Source organism: Girardinichthys multiradiatus, chromosome 8 (genome assembly GCF_021462225.1).
Source record: "Girardinichthys multiradiatus isolate DD_20200921_A chromosome 8, DD_fGirMul_XY1, whole genome shotgun sequence".
NCBI classification, from domain to species: Eukaryota; Metazoa; Chordata; class Actinopteri; order Cyprinodontiformes; family Goodeidae; genus Girardinichthys; species Girardinichthys multiradiatus.
The window spans coordinates 18,510,416-18,531,376 of NC_061801.1; the positions used below are offsets into that span (position 1 = coordinate 18,510,416).

Here is a 20,961-nt window from a genome sequence, read left to right on the forward strand (position 1 = left end):
CGTTGATTCAGATGATTAGGTTCATATCTCGTTTAGAGACCCTTTTAATGATATGCTAATTTTGTGAGATAGGAATTTTGGGTTTTCATGAGCTGTATACCAAAATCATCCGTATTAAGACAATAAAAGACCTGAAATATTTCAGTTAGTGTGCAATGAATCTAAAATACATGAATGTTAAATTTTCATCATGACATTATGGAAAATAATGAACTTTATCACAATATGCTAATATTTTGAGAAGGACCTGTATTGAGTCAGTGAGGAAATATTTATCTTTTTTTGGTATAATATAATCCAAAAGGCTAAAAGATACATATATAATATTTTCACATTGAATAAGGGATTTAGGTTTATTCATTTACTTATCTGTGTATTTATGTTTTTTAATTTTCAGAATAGAAATTTTTCTCTTTCTATCAGTCAGAAAGTACTGATTACCAACATAACAGAAAGAAAAAACAACTTACATTAAAAAATATTCAACTCATTATATAAAAAAAATGGTTACTTAAATCAGGTTTAAAAATCTGATCTTGAACACACTCTTTTTGGAAAATCCTCCAGAGAAAAGATAATTAATAAAGATAAAAACATAGAAAAGCAGTACAAGATAATAATATGTAACACATACAATTTATGACCAAATTTGATATCATAGTGGAAGGCCATAATATATACACTAATATTGAAGCAAATATTGTTTGTTTTATTTACAATAAAATTTTATTTTTAGATTTGCAAATTGGATATTTTTTTAAGCTATGGTACATTTAGCATCTAAATTTAAAACATGTTGTATTTGCTTGTTTTGTGTAGGTCTGTTGCAAAGACTAAAAGTTTCAGTTGTGATCCAGTATAGTTCAGTATTTGCTGTTTTGAAAAGAAATAGAATAATAAACAAATGAGGGCATTGTGCAATAAATATTCAGTTACGTAAGCATACGTAAGTAAGTTGTTATTTATTTAGAATTTCAGATATCTTCTGAATATCTAAGCAAAGATAATTGTGTTTCATTTGTCCAGATAAATAAATGTCTTCCTTCAGATGTTTGGAGATCAAACAGCACTGCTAACATCTTTCAACATTCTAACAACTGTCAGCAGCATCCTGAAAACAGCCTACTTCTGTTGTCTCTCCATGGAAACCAACTATTGTTGTTGGCTTTTGGTGGTGGTAGTCCCCACCACAATAACACTTGTTGCTAGATTCAGAGATGTTCCTTTGGGGATAAAAAAAAAAAACCCACAACAGTCGTTTACTTTAAGGTTTCAATGATGCATTGTGTTATCCAAGGGAAAAGCATGAAAACCTGGTGGGGTAGTTGTTTTCCTGCTCTAAGCACACTCCATATAGCCTCTCCTCAACAGCAAAAATAATCTTCAGTGATTTCAAAGATTGCACAACCTTTTCTCCATTTGCAGGATCTCAAACCAAGCAATATAGTGGTGAAGTCAGACTGCACCCTGAAGATCCTGGACTTTGGTCTTGCTAGAACCGCAGGCACCAGTTTCATGATGACCCCGTATGTGGTGACACGATACTACAGAGCCCCGGAAGTCATCCTGGGAATGGGATACAAAGAAAATGGTGAGACTTGCTAATGACTGTGGTTGCAGAATCACAGATTCCTGTCAGACAACTCTAAATGAAAGTTTAGAGAGTATAGCACTTGCAGCTGAAGAGACATTAAGCATTGCAAAGACAAATACATCATTCTGGTTGAATTGCACAAGAGCTGATGTGCTGGAGTAGCGAGTCACTGATTAAAAGCCCCCAGAAAATAATGAAATGATTGAATGCCAGCCCTGCTATGATTCAGACTTCTAACTTAAAATGACAGCCTGTGGGCTTTGAGTTTCCTTTAGATAATCTGTCTTTCTAATGCTCTGCTGTCATGTTCTCTGTTATTCCTTCAGCTCTTTGTCTTATGTATACATTTGATTAACATGCCTCTCACCAATTGAATAATCTGCTAATCACTGATGCTCACTGAAGACTCCTCTAACCTTTGCTTTCCCCCTCTTTCCTTTGGCTCCCTCTGTGTGCCCCCATCACCTCTTTGCATTCAGTGGATATTTGGTCAGTGGGGTGCATCATGGGAGAAATGGTGCGCCACAAAATCCTTTTCCCTGGCCGGGACTGTATCCTTGCTAGTACAGAGACAGATTGTGTGATGGTAACCCGATGAAGTAATTTTATTTATACTGAAAATTAGCTGTGAAAACTGCACGCTAGGCTTTGAAGTGACCTCATTTTAAAACACTTAGATTGAATTGCTAAAGAAGTAAACATCCACAGCTGAAATAGATACAGTGCCTTGCAGAAGCATTCACACCTCTTGTACTTTTTGCTTTTTGTCACATTACAACCAAAAACTTAAAAGTATTTTGCAGGATTTTCATATGATAGACCAGGCCCCTTCACTCTGCTACCTCTACTTGGATGGATGGATGGATGGATAGATCAATGGTTCTACAATGAACGGCTGCTTAAATATGTAAAAAAAAACAAATATATATATATATATATATATGTTTATTTTGAACAGCATTCAAATCATAATTATGTAGGATGAATATTCTTTACATTTAGAAAAAAAACTAGAGAAATGGTGAACCGCCATAAAACATAACATTTTTCCCTGATTCCTTCGTAGTTATTGTTTTTTAAATATACAAGAATAAAATTTTAGACTAAGAGTATTTTCACATACTTCCATCCCTGACTAAAAGGGGATCATCCACATAATTAATTTGTAGTCTTGATGTGGAAAGAACCGGGCTGGCTCCAGCAGGAAAGGACTTGCTGCAGAACTCAGCCAGCTGTGAGAGCTTTGGGATGAGGGAGGGAATCTGGGCAGCACCCGCTGTTTGTTGAGAAGAGTAAGAACAATATGTGCTTTTTGCAAGTTTCTAGTAACACCATAAAACGTCGCTAGAATTGCTGGTAGTCTTTTTTTTTTTACAAGTGTGAAAAAAACTTAATCAACAAAGTAAGAGCTTGATGGTCTTCACTCAATCAACTTTAATTAATAACCTTGCAAAGTGAGAACAGCGTACATCACCAGATATTTTGCCCAAATGTAATCCGTATCTGTTCTGACTAGACAAGGCGAAACTTCCTTTCTATAACAGCCATACATGCTTACCACATTCTTCAGATTAGCTCAGAGGGGCCTTGTTGCACTACTTTCACAGGAACCTTGGGTGAGAATAAGAGAACCTTGAACCATAATAGAGTTTCATCTCTTTCATCAGTCTCTCACACACATAGTTCCTCCCTAAGCTGAGGGCATCTGCAGCAGTACATTAATAACTCAAGTCTGCTACTGTTCTAAAGGGATTGAATACTTTTAATATGGCATGTAAGGTGATAAAAAACAAAATAACAGTATACTTACATAGGAGAATTGGCAAAATAATATTGTGAAGATAATTCACAGATTTTTATGATTACATGGAAATTGACTGATACATTTGAGTCATTGACCTGCTATGAAGTATTAACTAAGGGGGACTGAACACAAATGCCTGGCACACTCTTTGAGTTTTACTTGTAAAAAGCATATATCCTGTTCATTACACCTTAAAATGATCTAACCAATTTGTGCTGGTCCACCACATAACACCTCGATTCCCAGTAAAATATATTGAGGTCTGTGATTGTTAGGCAGGAAAATCTGCAAAGGGCTATGAATTTTCTTGAAAGTCACTGTATCTAAATCTCAAAATATAATGTAAATAGTGCATTTTGAAATTGTTTTCAGATTTCTTACTTGACTAGCAGACCTGATGTTCGCTGTGTGTTGCAGAGGTAAACTAAACCACTCTCATATTTGACCGACACTTAATACGTTTGTACTTTGTAGTGTCAACATTTCTTCTAGTAGCACTTATTGTTTATGTGTTGATTTTTATTTAGTCTTTTCCTGGCAAAAATACATGTATCCGCATGTCTCTGAATAATTACAGTATCTCACAAAAGTGAGTACACCCCTCACATTTCTGTAAATATTTTATTATATATTTTCAATGGACAACACTGAAGATATGACACTTTGGTACAATATAAAGTAGTCAGTGTACAGATTGTATAACAGTGTAAATTTGCTGTTCCCTCACACTAACTCAGCACCTAGCTATTAATGCCTAAACCACTGGCAACAAAAGTAAGTCTACCCCTAATTGAAAATGTCCTATTTGTGCCCGAAGTATCATAGTGGGGCCACCATAATTTTCCAGAACTGTCTTAACTCTCTTGGACATGGAGTTCCCTTGAGCTTTCCAGGTTGCGACTGGAGTCCTCTTCAACTCCTCAATGACAACATCACGGGGCTGGTGGGTGTCAGAGACCTTGTGCTCCTCCACCTTCTATTTGAGGATGCCCCACAGGTGCTCTTTATGGTTTAAGTCTGGAGAAATACTTGGCCAGTCCAGCACCTTTACTCTCAGTTTTATCCTAGTTTCTGAAGGGAGGGATCATGCTCTGCTACAGTATGTCACAGTACATGTTGGCATTCATGGTTTCCTCATTGAACTGTAGCTCCCCACAGCCAGCAGCACACATGCAGCACCAAACCATGACACTCCCACCACCATGCTTGACTGTAGGCAAGACACACTTGTCTTTTTACTCCTCTCCTGGTTCTTGTCTGCCACACACACTTGATACCATCTGAACCAATTAAGTTTATCTTAGTCTCACCAGACCACAGAACATGGTTCCAGTAATCCATGTCCTTAGTCTGCTTGTTTTCAGCAAACTGTTTGCACACTTTCTTGTGCATCATCTTTAGAAAAGGCTTCGTTCTGGAATGACAGCCATACAGACCAGTTTGGCGTATGGTCTAAGCACTGACAGGATGACCCCCAATCCCTTCGACCTCTGCTGCAATGCTGGCAGCACTCATGTGTCTATTTCTAAAACACAAACTCTGGATATGACACTAAGCATGATCACTCAACGTCTTTGGTCAACCAGGACGGAGCCTGTTCTGAGTGGAACCTGTCCTGTTAAACCGCTGGATGATCTTGGCCACCGTCATGCAGCTTAGTTTTATAGCCTCGGCTATCTTTATTCTTTTTTTCAGATCCTCAAAGAGTTCTTTGCCATGAGGTGCCATGTTGAACTTCCAGTGAGCAGTATGAGAGAGGGTGAGAGCGATAACACCAAATTTAATCCACCTGCTCCCCATTCACACCTGAGAGCTTGTAACACCAATGATTCACATCACACCTGGGAGGAAAAATCACTAGTTGGAGACAACTTGGAGATTTTCACTTAGGGGTGTACTCACTTTTATTGACAGCAGTTTAGTCAGTAATGGCTGTGTGTTGAGTTTTTTGAGGAGACAGCAAATGTACAGTTATACAAGCTGTACACTGACTACTTATGTTGTATCAAAGTGTCATATCTTCAGTGTCCCAGCATTTTTATGTGGCACACAAAAAGATATGATAAAATGTTTACAACAAAGTGAGGGGCGTACTCACTTTTGTGAAATGCTTTTAATGTTTTCTGTGTCTTTTAGAGCACTACTTGAATTACACCCCCTCACTTGTACAGTGAGGGGGTGTAATTGCATCCCTGAGATGAATGTCAGTATTTTTGCTAAATGGCCTTCAAGCTGTCTTTTTTTGTCACGGGAAATGTGTAAACATATAAAGGACATGTTGGCACCGGGGATTCCCTTAATGTAAGAGTCACAGTATTCGCTTAATGGTTTCATAGTTAAATAATTATTTGACGAAGTGAAGGTGCAGCCTCAAAACATGAATTTTATATGACGTATTCTCAGAAGAACGTTCATGCATCATTCCAGCATTACAGAATAATTCCAGCATTGAACAATGTTTTATGAGTGATGATACTGTATAAAGGGTTTATTAAACATTCTAATTAAGTACTTATGTGGATTTTAATTAGTTTAACCATGTGAATGTGACAGTAACAACCTGTGAAAAAATGACTTCAAACCTTGCTACTTTAAAGAATACAATAGCATAAGCAAAGAACTATGACAGTTCAGAAATATCTGAAAACCAACAGTGGTTCTTGAATGAATTGCACCCTGGATGAGCCTCTCTTACTCTGCTGGCCCCCAAACAATTAAAATGCAAGCAATTATTTGAGATTGTGGATGGATACAATGCAGTGCAGAACCACAGAAAACCCATAACCAAACCTGCCTATTCCCAGCAGCAAGTGGGAGAAGCTTACTGCACTCCATGTACATAAAAGCTCTGGAAAACCTGTTCAGTCTCTTTCAGGAGCTGCCCCTTTGTAATGCTGCCGTGGGCCATATCAAAAAATCATCATCAGAGAACACATAGCTCGAATAAGCTGTAGTACCAATACTCTGAGCCACAGTGACAACCTGACTGTAATGTGACCAATGACACTGCCCGGTTTGCACTTTCATGAGCTTTGGGCACAAACAAAGGAGCAGACTTTGCTACAGAACATGGAAGTAGCCTGCAAAAAAATAAATATACAGACACATCTATCTGCATTTTAAACAACTGCATACTGTTTGACTTCTAAAGTGCCTTGAGATGATATCTGTTATGACCTGGTACTATATGTGGCTCCCTTGATAATTTCCACATTTTGCCAAATTACAACCACAAACTTCAATTATTTTATTGGAATTTTATGTAACAGATCAGCACAAAGTAATGCAGAATTGTGAAGTGGACAAATAAAAATCTGTGTTGTGCACATGTATTGAGCCCTCCTTGATACCCCTAAACAGAATCCAGTGCAGACTTCAGAATTCACCTAAATAACCTAAAGTGAATTTTCACTCTCAAGCTGGTTATACAGTATTACAAACATACAGTAGTACAAACATTGCCAGATACTACTACACTAGATGCAGTATAATTACAGGAAACCTTAAAGGTGGTTTTAATCATTTTGACATATAGATAATTTTTTCAGTATTCTACTCAGGGTGAATTTGGAGCAGGGCAGAACATCACTGAATATTCTATATGCAACTTTGTCTGGTGGAAAATAATTAGAAACAGACAAAAACAGGGGCTATCCCTAATTTATGCTTGCTGTTATATTACAGTGCTGGAGTTCCAGTTTTTGCTTACAGGTGTAATGGCTACTTTAATATGACAAACAATTGCACTGAAGTTATTTCCACTGCCCAAACAAGAGTATGCAACTCTATTTCTTCTGTGCAGCTGGACCTTAAAAATATTTGCGCTTAAAAATATATCAATTATAACAAATATAATTTGTGATAAATGGCTAAATTACTTCATTGGAGCCTGAGACAAATAACTTTCTCTTCGCCTTCATCCAAAACATATGCTCTTATCATTTAGACAGCTATCTGATTTAATGCAGCTTTAAGTAAAACATGCACAATATGTACCGTTTACAGTAGCAGCATGCAGGAACTTAGGATGTTTCTTGTTGTACTGCAGTCTTCCTGTTTGTCCAGCACTATGTTTGATATCAAAGCCCATCAGTCAACACTCCTTCACATGCCTTTACATGTGGGGGGATACACTAAGCATGTTAAAATGATTCCAGCATTTGTATTTTTATAGCATATTTTGACAGCAGAAAAAATGACCATCTTTACCATTTACAATTGTGACTTAAAGTAGAAATAGGGCCATATGGAAGGATCAGACAGCAAGTGTTTGTGGGAATTCTTCACTCTCCATCCCTGCACATGCGGCCCCTGGAAGATTAATGGACTGGACAGTTAGAAAGCCCTGCAATGAGCTCAGCAACTTCTCTTCCCTTCTGTCTCAGCTATTACTGAAATTGCTGTCATCTTATATCTGCCCCACCATCCACCTTTTTTACTGCGAATCACTGTGTGCTCATGCAAAATTCTGTTACACTTTAGCTCATTGGCTAATGGTGGAGTGGTAACTTATGTTTAACACTTTTGGCCTAAAGTACCAACTTCATTGAAGTTATAGTGGACACCTTCCTTTGGTTTAACAAATGATGATGGAGTGCAGCAATCTGTCCACTAAGACAGGTCACGAGACTGCGCCACATGCTTAGTGGTTGCTTGAGGATGGATTATTGCAGCAGCAAGTTATATGTTAAAGGGAACCTGAAGGATATTGTTTAAGGTAGATTATTATAATTTAACGTCTTTATGCCATATAGCAGACAATGCAGATTACTTGATTTTAGGATTATATTATGCTCTGTTTCCTGTTTGGTATTTGTTTTTGTTTTATGTATGAATAATGTCTCTAGGGAAGGCAGGGTGAACACTGCCTGCAAAGGTGAGTGACCTGTACAAGCCATCATTGTCAGAAAGAGCCCACCAATCATCACTCACACAGTTGCTGACAAATTTAACCTTTTCATTTTTTACTGAAAACCAGGAATCATTCTCTCTGAAAGTATAAAAAAATTTAAAACACCAAACAAAATATATAGTTACTAACTTCAGTGGTTACCGAAAGCAGCAATAATGTCTTGTTTTTTACCGCGGTCAGGAACATGACAACCTATGTCTTTGTGTGTATGTGACACTAGTGGACATGTGGTCAGTGGGCTGCATCTTTGGAGAGGTGATAAAAGGGACAGTGCTGTTCCCTGGAACTGATCGTATCCTTCCACCCTCTGCACCTCTGAGTCATATGGAAACTTGGAAGCATTTTTGACACTGCAGGTGTGACTCAATGAGGAAAAAGCACCTCAGAGCTTGACTGAACCTAGCCTCTGGCAAAAAGGACTACGGATGAAAGCCATAAGAGATGGAAAAGGGTCCTGTACTGGATCTCAGTCCATGTGCAATGGTGACAGTAAAAGAGTTGTAATTATGAGGTCTTTCAACTAAATAAACTCAGAGGTAACATGAGTAAGGTTGGATAATTATATGCAGGAAGGCTTTAGGAAGGACGCAACTAATTTGTTGGTAAAAAGGAACAATAACGAGTCTAGATATGATCCACAAGTGTCTCATCATGAAGTGTCTTCCATAGGTAAGCCCATTTCCTGTCACAAATATAAGCTGATAAACTTTCTTCAAGAAGGTGTGTTCTTAGGAATGTCATGATGACATAATATCCCCCCCTAACATTTTGTGATATTAGTGGACTTCGAAACACACAAGATTATATGATGCTGCATATTCCAGGTGTGTTTACTTTAACCTTGACCTGCCACGCCAGACATTGATCAGTGGAACAAGGTGATAGAGCAGCTGGGCACGCCCTCTCCAGAGTTCATGAAGAAGTTGCAGCCCACAGTGAGGAACTATGTGGAGAACCGGCCAAAGTATGCAGGCCTCACCTTCCCCAAGCTCTTCCCCGACTGCCTTTTCCCTGCTGACTCTGAGCACAACAAACTCAAAGGTGAGGAGCAGTGTTTGACTGTGGTGGGATGCTGAAAAGATATGTGGTAATGAAGTCAAATTAAGCCTTTATTATCCTTATTAATTCATTTTCACATAATGATGTGGCGAGTGATTATGTGGAGTCATAAAAAGCATCAACAGAGATGATGTATCTTTGCCAGCTCATCATTTATTCCGGACGTTATGGTTAACAGGAGCAGTGAAACAATAGAGCAAATGTTTCTTTTTTTTTTGTGATTGATATATTTTTTCTACATTCTACACAACATCCAAATGTTTTTTAGGTGGCAGATTAAGGGATTACGAGGGGTAGAACATTTTTGGTAAATGTCCCCATAAACCTTTCCAAGTTTTGATTACCAGTATCTTTTTTTATTAAAGATTTCTTTTGCGGCACCAGCAGACTTTATTTTTGTTATTTTTTTTCCAAAGTAGGCAGACAGGGAATCAGTGGAGAGAGGGGGAACACATGCAGCACTGGTCTCCAGAGTCGGGACTCAAACCCAGGACAGCTGCGCTGAATTCTGAAGCCTCTGTATATGGGTTGTGTGGTTCTGCTGCGCCATGTGCCACGCCCAAGTTTTGATTATTTTATTGAACAATCATTTATTTCTTTGAAAATAAAAAATATGAATGTTTAGTGAAATAATTCTCATCCCCACCTATTCAGAAATGAAATGAAATGACCCAACCCCTGCAAAAAGTTTTTTTTTTTTAACAAAAAGAGGCCCCACGCCCTCTAAAAATGTTCCATTTCATATATTGATCAAAAAGAATCCCAGAAATTTCCATCTCTGGAAGATTTGTAAAATTGTTGCCTTTTAGCTTCCTTGTTAAAATTCAAAGCTGTTGGAATCCCACTCTGAGCTCCCACTTGACTTCGCTTCTGCAAATTATCATCCTGTACATCCTTTTTTGCTCTCCCAGCTGAGAAAAGAGGAAACAAAACATCCATTTTACACAATACAACAAACTTTTCTGTTTGTGTGTTCCTACATCAAAGCTCCAGAGAAGTTAAACTCTCATGAACCCGTTTTGTATCTGGGTTGAGGACTGCTGATGTGACAATGTTAAAGGAAATGCACCCAGAGAGACACAGTGGGAAGGTCTGAGAGCAGGTTGAAGAAGAGAGGAAAACACTCAATGTGCTTTGGATCTTTGACTTGTTAGAGACTGACAGACAGTAATGTGTGAGAGAAAGCTGAATAGGAGGAGAGGGGGAAAGCCATATAGGTGCATCTTCCTAGATCTGCTCTTTTTTTGTCACTTATAAATCACAATACAGACCATAAAATAAATCCAATTTCCTCTTTTACATTCCTGTTCTCTACCTGTTGTGTCTTTACTCCATAGCTGAGCTGTTGAAAGTGACAAATCAGTTCAAGGGGACTTTCTCAAGAGGAGGAAGACTTCCACCTTGACTATATTTTTTATCTCCTAATTTTAGATGTTTAGAAATATTAGAAAGTATAGTGATTGATAGATAATAATAAAAATAATAGAAAAAAGGTGTGTTTAATTGTGCCTTTTTAAAGTTTTTGCCCTGGAGAGTACAAGTACTTTATGGGAAAATGATAAAGTAAAATTTTATGCCCCTGACAGACAAAAATATACAAAACAGGATTTGAAAGAATAATGCTTTTACACTCTTTTTTTATTGTTCTGATAAAAAAGACAAGATTTTATCAAAAAGGAACTGACATCTTTCTTAGCATTATGGGTCCTACTTTCATTTCGTAGCTTTTTTTTTAATGTTTATTTACAAGATATTTATAATGAAAATGTGCTTTTACATTTCCTCTACTTCAGCCTCCTCCTCCTGCTGTGGGCAACCGGTTTTTTCTTGAGAGATAGAACTTCTAATACTCACCTGATTTCAGTTTTATAAGGATTTCCTGATTAATCACCGAAGAATCCCTGGGTTCACCTTAAACCCCAAAAAGAAGAGTGAATAATCTCAAATGGGAAAAATTTGTAGGATAAAGGAAACAAAGAGAATCTGACTTGAAGTAATAACACTAATCTCTTTAGTTGTTGCATAGGGATTTTTTTGCATTAGTTAATTAATAACTACATGTCAGCAGACCTTTGGCCTTGCTTTACCATCCTGTTCTTTAAAAACTTTGGTAATTTGCCTCCTTCCTCACTGTATTGAAGATGTTGGTGTGTGCAATGTTTCGCTAATTGTTTGATTTCTCATTTTCAACTTAATTTAAAGTCAGCTGTCTGAAGCTGGAATGTTTGTCATTATCATCCAGCCGTGACAAGTTTCTGTAAGATGAAAATTACTTTTAACAACCATCAGTTTTTAATTATGTCTCAATTTTCCCTCTTGGTTTGTTTTCTCACACTTTTCCCTCCTACATATGAAATGCCGTGTGATACTTTCTTTTTCCGTGTGAAATCAGCTGGGTGCTTTTGTGTTTGGTGTTTTTCCAACCTCAGCAAGCCAGGCCAGAGACCTGCTGTCTAAGATGCTAATCATCGACCCTGCTAAGCGGATATCAGTGGACGAGGCCTTACAGCACCCCTACATCAACGTGTGGTACGATCCAGCTGAAGTGGAGGCGGTGAGTAGGCGGTGTGTTTCACCGTGTTTCACCAGCAAAGTGAGGACCGTTTGTTATAAAGTTAGAACTTTGTCATGCTGCTCACTTGGTATTTCTCTAGGGGTTAGGTTTAGGACTAAGGTGTGAATTGAGTTAAGGTTAGGGTTAGGTATATGTACTGGTAATGGCTAGGTTTAGGGGTAGGGTCAGGGTTAGGCCATAAAAAAGGTTGAAAATGAACAGAATTCAATGGAAGTCAATGACAATCAATGCAAGGTCCTCACAACATATAGTAAGAGAGAGAGAGAATGTGTGTGTGTTCCTGTCTTGGCATCACAGTGAGAACCATTTTCCCGATTTCACCATCAAATTGAGGACCGTTTGTACCAAAGTGAGGACAGTTTGCTGGTTCTCACGACCTATTTTGCTAACAGTTAGGTTTAGGACTAAGGTGTGAACTGACTTTAGGTTAAGGTTAGGGTTAGGCATGCACTGATAATGGTTAGGTTTAGGGTTATTGTCAGGGTTAGGGCATAGAAAGGGTTGAAAATGACTGAAAATCAATGGAAATCAATGGGAGTCAACACATGGTCCTCACTACATACAGCAAAACAAGTGTGTGTGTGTGTGTGTGTGTGTTTGAGGATAGTTGAAACTCAGTCCTGTCCATTTGTGTTTGATCAATCGGCCACCCGTCTTACTTTTTATATGTGATACATTTGAATTTATCTGAAAGGCTTCCTCTGCTCTCTATTTATTTTAGCCTCCACCTCAGATTTATGACAAGCAGCTGGATGAACGAGAACACTCTATAGATGAGTGGAAAGGTAAGAATGACCTATTTTGACCAACACTAAAAACTAAATGTTAACATTGTATGAGCTTGGTCTAGTTAGCCTATACACTAATTAGGAAATAGATGGTTTAACACTGTATCAGAAAATGTCTCTATTTTTCTTTTGCCGTTTCCAAGTACACAAATCACTGTACTCTCTTTTCTTGTCATTTTTATGCATCAATTCACACAGATTATGAAAAGCAAAGTTTTGCCACTGCCTGTGGTTTACTAACTTTTTCTCCTCCGACTGTACACTTCACCAGAACTAATCTATAAAGAGGTGATGAACTTTGAGGAGAGAACGAAGAATGGCGTTGTGAAGGGACAGCCTTCACCTTCAGGTACTCTCAGTGCATAAGCCTAATCGCTCTGTAAGTGAATTTACTATAACCTTAATGGAGTTTTCCCTTGTTAATAGAGATTCCCATTGTGTTGTTGACCATGTGTCTCTGTCTCTTGCATCTCGGATTAAGTGTTGTTTAGTATAATGGATGTTGTAGTTTTTTTGGTGTATTTGATAAATGGAAACTTTGAGAAAGAAATCTGCTACTGCTAAAACTGCTGTCTGGTACAGAAAATATTTGATAGCAAAAGGAAATGTGTGAATGTTTGTATTTGTGTTTATAACATGTCATGACTTAAGGTTTGGGTTGTGTGGTTTCCTTAAGACTGTCAGTGTTCAGCTGACATTTTGCACCTCCGTAGAGTTATTCATGAAATGAGAGCGAGTGTTGTCCACATTTTCCACCACAGAGTGGCAGTAAAGAGTCATGTTTGTGCACTGACAAACCAGCCATAATCCATTGCGAATTCAGTGAAATAAACATTAATGGCTACAGCAGCATCTGCTGATAAGAAAGGGTAACTGAAACAAAGAAAACAAAGAAGCAGCTGAAATATAATAAATTTATTTTGACTATGAAAAACATACAAAGTCTCTGTCAGTCATTAATTAGTCTTTAACAATTCAAACAGCACTTCAATTTTGTCATCCTTCATTCTTTCATTGCAGAGAGAGCGTAATTTCTGCGCTCTGCATCCTATTATTTTTATTTCCCACTAGTTTACAATATCCATCCTTTTCAGTGTCTGTGTCTTGTTGTAATTAAGCAGACTGGCTGCTATGTAGAGTCTGATGCTAAGTGTATCAGACGCAGTGCAGGAGCTGCAGACAGCAGTATTTCACTGCAGCAGGAAGGTGGAGGAGCAGAGAGCGCACATGGTGCCTCAGTCAGAAGTTGACTATCGTATCTGAAATACTGTATACATTTTCTTTCATAATATATATTTCATATGTGCTAACGTGACACAATTCAGAATCATATATGTATTTGAGGACACTTAATTTTATATCTATATACTTTCACATCTACTTTTTCAGTATTCTTTGGTTTTTTATTGTGTTCCTCCACTAATAGGAGAACTGTGGCCACAGTAGTTCCCACAGTAGTGAATGACCACTGGCCACAAAACTACTTAAAAAAATGGATTCCATGAAGCTCTCTGTTTGCAGTGTCCTTGAGCTAATCCGAAGGCATGAACATGAAGTTTGGAGGTCTGCAACGATTGACTCTGCAAAAAGTCAGCGACCTCTAAGCACTTTGACTGTCAACATCCACTTCCCCTGCTCCCTCAGTTTGCATGGACTACCATTTCATGGCTGAGATGTTGTTCCCAATCACTTCCATTTTCTTATAATACCACTGACAGCTGAATATTTAGGAGCGGCGAAATGTCACAACTGGACTTGTTGCACAGGTAGCATCCTATCACAGAACCTCACTGGAATTCACTGAGCTCCTGAGAACGACCCATTCTTTCACAAATGTTTGTAGAAACAGTCTGCATGCCTAGGTGCTGGATTTCATACACATGTGACCATGGAAGTGATTGGAACACCTGACGTTTATTATTTGGATGTGTGAGCAAATAACTTTGGCAGAAAAGTGTATAATGGCCTTTGACTTTTAAGATCTTAGTGGCCTTCAAGAAACTGCTGTACATAAAATCAGTTCTAACCTTTTTATATCCATGTAATTGTCTCTTATAACTAAAAGACTCTGGAATATTTAGTTTTATGGGTGGCAAAGAAATAAATACTCTAAAGAAAGAGTTAAAACTCAGCTTCACAGCAGGAATTATGTATTCAACATGTTGTAACACGTGCTATTCTACATGTCTAGAAAGAAATTACCTCCTAAAGCACACGGATTGGTGGGGTGTTAATAAGAAAGGCTGACTGGGTGCATATCATCAGTCATTGATGAAAATAAATTGAATAATCACATCATTACTGGCAAAACTGCAGATGCTGATACATGATTATCTTGCATCCACAGGAACTCAGGTCCCATTTCTGGAAATTAAACATTCTGGGATCTTCTTAATTTCACCACTAAATCTCCGTTAATGGTGAAATCATAGGCTAGCTGGTTGGATTAAGAGTCCTCTGATGAGGTCTCCTAAAGTTTGCCACTGATTGATTCTAACTTCAAACTAATATTAATAGAAGGAAATTGGAAAACTGCCTAAATGACTTCCAAACGAACCGACATGACTTATGCCGGCACAGCTGAGGGTTTTATGAAGACATACATCATAGAATGTAGAGCAAACCGTCCAAGAGCTTATTGATATCATGTGAATGATTACAACAGCTCCTGCTGAAGGAATACTGAAACTGTTTAGCCTTTATTGGGCTTTCGTTTAAAACCCACAGAAACCAAATCTTAATCACGCTTGTCTCACCGCACACTCACTGTACATTATTGGTCAGACATTTGGATACAATCATTATTGACATGAATGTCATAATAATTTTGGAATTTGATGATTTGTTTGAACCATGTTTTGTTCAGGCTGGAATAATGATAAAAAATACAACTTCAAGATTTATAATAACAAGAATTAGGTGCACAATAATTAATCTAATGTCAATTTCCTTAAATCCAAAAAGGGTCAAAAGTTCACATACAAGTTTTATTAATATTTTAATGAATGCCCCTTGAGGAGTTGCAGAGAAACCACACATTTTTTATCAATCAAAAAGCTTTTTTCCTTATTCTGGTTTGTTATTTCTACACTCTTCTCATCAGGAAAGTTGGGATTTTTTCCTGGCATTGTCAACAAAACGGCCCCACAGCATGATGCTGCCACAGTGGCACAGTGTTTTCAGGTTCAAAAGCTTTAGCCGGACTCTTCCTGTCACTGGGCCCAATAGGTCCGTTATTGTCTTGTTTGACTCGAAGTTTGCTGATGTTATTTAACAAATTCATTGGAAGTGGGTTGAACTGACAGACAATGGTCCTTTTACATCTGTTTTTTCTACATAACATTGCCAGTCAGCAAATCAAAGCAACATTATATAATTGTGTGCCATGATATTTGAGCACTTAAAACTTATAAAACAAATCTGTTTGGTTATTCTGTGCTAGACAGGATATTGAGCAAAGACACACATCAAAGCACATTTTAGAAAAGGATTAGGCAGGCCAACATTACGTTTCTGACAGCCTTTGCAAAGCCATACACTCAGCCCAATTAAAAATTTGTGGAGGTTGTTTAAAAGCCAGGTCCATGCCAGGAAAACAGCTAATTTAAATTAACTCTACCAATTCTGCCAAGAAGAGTAGCCAAATGTCATGCCAATCTGATGCCGGAAACTTGTTGATAGCTACAAAAATGCGGGTGGTCCAGGTGTGACCTGCTAATGGACTTCTAACTAAGACAACAATAAATTCAAACTTGTGCACCTCACTCTTGCTGTTAAAAACTCATATTGTTTGTTGCATTACCTATTCACCGTGGTACAAAAGCAATTCAAATGCATCATTGAACAAATATGACATTCATGCCCCCAATGGCTCTGATCAGAGCTGTAACAGTGACTGTCCCCTTTGCTGTTGGTAACAATGTTGTCATCTCTGCCCCAGCAATTTACCTCCACCGTACTCATCATTCATCCCCCTGTGCTGTATATCTGTGCTTGCAATTTGTATCTTCTGGCTCTATATTTGTATTTATTTTCCCCCATCTCGACTCTTTTACGTTTTAACCCTCCTGCTGCTGTTGATTCCCGTAGCACAGGTGCAGCCATGAACAGCAGCGAAAGCCTCCCTCCCTCCTCCTCTATCAACGACATCTCCTCCATGTCCACTGACCAGACCCTGGCTTCAGACACTGACAGCAGCCTGGAGACCTCCGCGGGACCCCTGGGGTGTTGCAGGTGACTATCCGCCTGCCTGCGCAACCCCATGTTCTTCCGAAGATGAAGAACCCAGCGGATATGACTGACAAAATTTAAACAATTTAAAAGAAATAAAGCAAAAAAATAAATAATGATCAAAATGAATATATTCTGAACAAAACACATGAGCTATGGGAACACAGTCTGACATGATGATACTCAAAGCCTGTGCAATGTCATTCAAAAAGCAGCAGTGGTATTAAACTGAAGTAAATGAGCTGAGGTATATGTTACTGATCCTCTAGTTGCTTTGCTTAGATCCTCCCTTACACATGTCTTGTATGTGGCATCCAAACAACAAACCTGCACCTCTTGTAAAGTACATTTTGGCTGGCTTCTGGTTTCTCCTGGTTACTTCCACAAGCATCTGTGACTGATCACTGTGGCAAGGTGGGCTGCCATTGTCTTCATCACTTTTGCAAGCAAAAAAAGCTTGCCTTTTTCCTGCATTTAACTCTTAATCTCTGTGCATTTCCTGAGTCACTGTCATCCAACATGAGTTGAAATGTAATTTTGTCTGACTTGTTTTTTCTTTTTGACGTCTTCAGGGAATGTGCTCTCCCCCACAGCTACTTGTAAATACTGTAATTCTGTACAGCTGAAGGGAAGACAGTTTGGGACTGAAGGCCAGTACACTGAGAGTTTGTTTATTTATTTATTTTCCTGACCAGTGTGTACCTTGCCACTTTACTGCTCTCCACCTCGGTTGCCCCTCTGCCTATTGCCGTAGTTGTGCATGATTAGATTAAAACAGCGCAAATCTCACTGTATGCTAGAAAAAAACTGTCTGTACAAAGACTTTTATTCATGTACAATGTAGACTAACTCCACCGTAGACATTAGTAGGCTGGGTCTGGTCTCAGTAGGACCAGGGTGTGTCGGTGAAACACTGGCAAGCTTAAGAGACATAAAATGAGAACTGAAATAGTTGGTGTTCTCAGAAATGAATCGGATTTGTGAGTAATCACCATGCTATTTCCCCTGGCCGTGTGTATTGGGTCCCTCCACCACCCCACAGGCTGGCCCACAGCTCTGCATGTCATTGTGTAACCCCTCATGGTTAAAACGAGGCAGATCTGTTTCATTGTGGTGTAACCACACAGACTTCTCCCAATTATTTGGGTCCTTAAACACTATTTATTGACACAAATGTAAAACAGTGGGGAGTTTTAGTGGCAGGCAAGGAGTGTTAATTTTGGAGCTGTGACTTGTCAAATAAACATGTTCTTATCATTACTACACATATTTTAAATAGGCAGCTGGATAGTTTGCATCTCCCATTTTTTCTGACTGCATGAGTCGTAAGCTGGATGGCTCTATTTATTTATACCAGTGGGAGGAATCTTAATATGACAAGCTTCTTTTGGAGTGAAGGACTGCAGCTGCAGAAATGACCAAAAAAGTCCCCAAGTGGGGACTCAGAAGGATTCAGGAAGGTCCTGTTTACCTTCCATTTTTTCTTCAGCCATTTAGTCACATTGTAAGCTCTTTATATGGCTTTGCCTTCAGAACATGCACTTATCACATGTCTTTGGAGATGTATATATTAATTGTTCTGCACAACTCAATCACACACTGTTACTTTACACTGTGTGTTTGGTAAATTGGACTTTTGTTTAATGTAATATTAAGCCCAAACCCTCAAGTCCACCCTGTCTACTTATAAGCAGAGAATGTTCAATATGTCAATCATGAAATTGTGTCTGATTAATATTGAGGCAAAATAGTATATAGCATAAATTTAAAGGCAACTACCTATGCCCAAACGTATGACCTAAATCACCATTGTTACTATGAACTCCCTTTAGAAGTAAATATAATTTTTTGATATCCTGCCAACATCAAAAAAGCAGGCAAACATGCAACCTCTAGGTTATATTTGCTTAGGTAGGTAGGAAGGAAGGTGGGAGGGATCGAGGAAGGAAGGAAGGAAGGAATCAGAGCATGAAACAAATTCACATTTTGTAATCTTAATTTACATTGTCATAATTACCACATTTTATGTTTCCCTGCAGGTGCAATGACCCATTAACACAAGAGTTTACGAACTCTTAACCAGAAGTTTATTTGAACTGCACTGCATTAACCAAGCAAACTCATAGTTTAAATCATATTTTGTGAAATAAATTGTAAAAATAAAATTCTGAAGGCTGACATATTTTACATAAAACAGCAGAGAGGTGTGGAGAATTGCTGAGTTGGTGGTGCCTGTCTTCAGAGTGTCAATCTCACTCTCAGCAGTGCAACTTAATTGTTCCACTGCAGTCTGACTACAACATTAAACATTAGTTATTTAAAGAATCTAATTACACACAAAATCCTGGCTTCACACAGCTACTTTGTTAACACTCCTGCAGCCAGTGCACAGTGTAGGTACCTTAGATAAACTTAATGGGACCTTCAGAGAGGGAAGAGGGTGAGTGAGGTTGATATCTCCAGAATAAGCAGCGACTAGCTTGGCTTTCTGTTCAGGGTCTGGGTCAGGGCAATCTTTTAAAAAACAGGGTGCAACTTTGAAATGCTTTGTGTTTTAAAAAAAGTTTAAATGATTTTTTTCATCTAAGGGGGTCCCCAGCTTACGTCGGCTTCTTCATACCACAAATACACAGTAGTGTTACAGATTTTCTACAGGGCATTTTTGAACCATGTAATCACTCTCTGTTTTCTGTATCTTGACATGTTCCTGATCAGTTAGCAGAAATACTGACACATCTTAATGCCTTTTTTTCCCTTTTCTGAATGTGAACTGTTGATCTTTTTATTCAACATCCTGGTCAACTTTCTTGTGATTAAAGGTGCTTTTGATCCTGGTTAATGCTTCTGAAGAAAAGGGTTCTGACACATAAACTGCTGTTTTTTTTCAACGATGAATGTAGAAACAAAGGGTTTCACAAGCACGCATGTTATTGTTCTTGGATTTGACCAGCAAACAATACAAGATTGTTTTAAGATGTGACCTAATCCCAAGTTTTTGTGCGATTGCTTTCAAGAATGCGAAAGAAGAGCTCAGTTGTGTGTTTGGAAGTTGTTTGTGATTTTATTGGTGTTCAGTCACATTAACCACTGGATTCAAAAACTTTACAGTCAATCCTGATCCAGATTTTTGATCTCAAAGTAATCTCTTGTGTATTAAAAATCAGCAAAATCTATCTGTACATCCATCTGTAATCTGAGGATGATTGACTTGCCGTTTAGCCACAATACTATTGCAAATACTAAAAAAAGGAAGACCACATGTCACAGGTTAGGATACGTCTTGTAGTGGTGATCCCCAAACTATTGATTTTCTTCCTTACAAGTTCAACTGTAAATAACAACACTCCAAACATGCAATAAACATTTGTATTGCACTCAAACAGGGAGGCAAGCTTCTGTGAGGGTCAGGTGAAGAGTCTACAAAAACGAAACCCTGTATAGCTCATCTGAATCAGGTGACGTTGTTCTTCGGTTCTTTTCCGACTGCTTCTCTCTTGATTCTTTTGCTCCATACTGTTTTAAATGAGTCATTCTTTTTGACATTGTCAGGTTGAAAACAAAAAGAAACTGTATCTGTTTCACGCTGATCTCAAAGCTTCAGACTATAGCGTTTCGAGTAAAAGTCAAAATTAATGCAAATGAAAAGAAAACCCAAAAAAAACAAAAAAAAAATATCGAAAGCTGTTACTGTAAACACAACATTTTAAAGGAACTGTGTATGTACAAAAAGTATATGTATGTGATTGAAAATAAAGAAAACCTTTGATCTTGGACTGTGGTTGACTTTTTTTTCTTTTGCTTAGAAGCAAAATGTATATCCTGAACTGTTAATGCAGAATGAACACACAAACCAAAGGGAATTTATTCCTCGGTTCTCAAATGTTTGTCTTATTAAATTCAGAATACCAAAAAGACTTGTTTCTTCCTTTATATCTCTGATAGTTGTCTGAAGTCGGTTTATATCCACAGTAAAACCAGTCCTTCATTGGCATGGGCTAA

General features: G+C 38.2%; 1 protein-coding gene across 9 annotated transcripts in view; it reads left to right on the plus strand.

Moving 5' to 3' along the window:
- Positions 1–20,733, plus strand: part of mapk10 (mitogen-activated protein kinase 10) — a 51,522-nt gene extending 30,789 nt beyond the window's left edge. For 6 of the 9 annotated variants that reach the window (XM_047372505.1, XM_047372506.1, XM_047372511.1 and 3 more), the window contains 7 exons: positions 1,426–1,591; positions 2,074–2,145; positions 9,169–9,351; positions 11,799–11,923; positions 12,666–12,729; positions 13,004–13,081; positions 16,827–20,733. In XM_047372505.1, coding sequence (XP_047228461.1) covers positions 1,426–1,591; positions 2,074–2,145; positions 9,169–9,351; positions 11,799–11,923; positions 12,666–12,729; positions 13,004–13,081; positions 16,827–16,969 — 831 coding nt within the window. In that variant the 3' untranslated portion in view covers positions 16,970–20,733. Of the gene's footprint in view, positions 1–1,425; positions 1,592–2,073; positions 2,146–9,168; positions 9,352–11,798; positions 11,924–12,665; positions 12,730–13,003; positions 13,112–16,821 lie in introns of all 9 variants that reach the window. The other 3 variants (XM_047372508.1, XM_047372509.1, XM_047372507.1) reach the window with 3 other exon arrangements.
- The last annotated feature ends 228 nt before the right edge of the window (positions 20,734–20,961 follow it).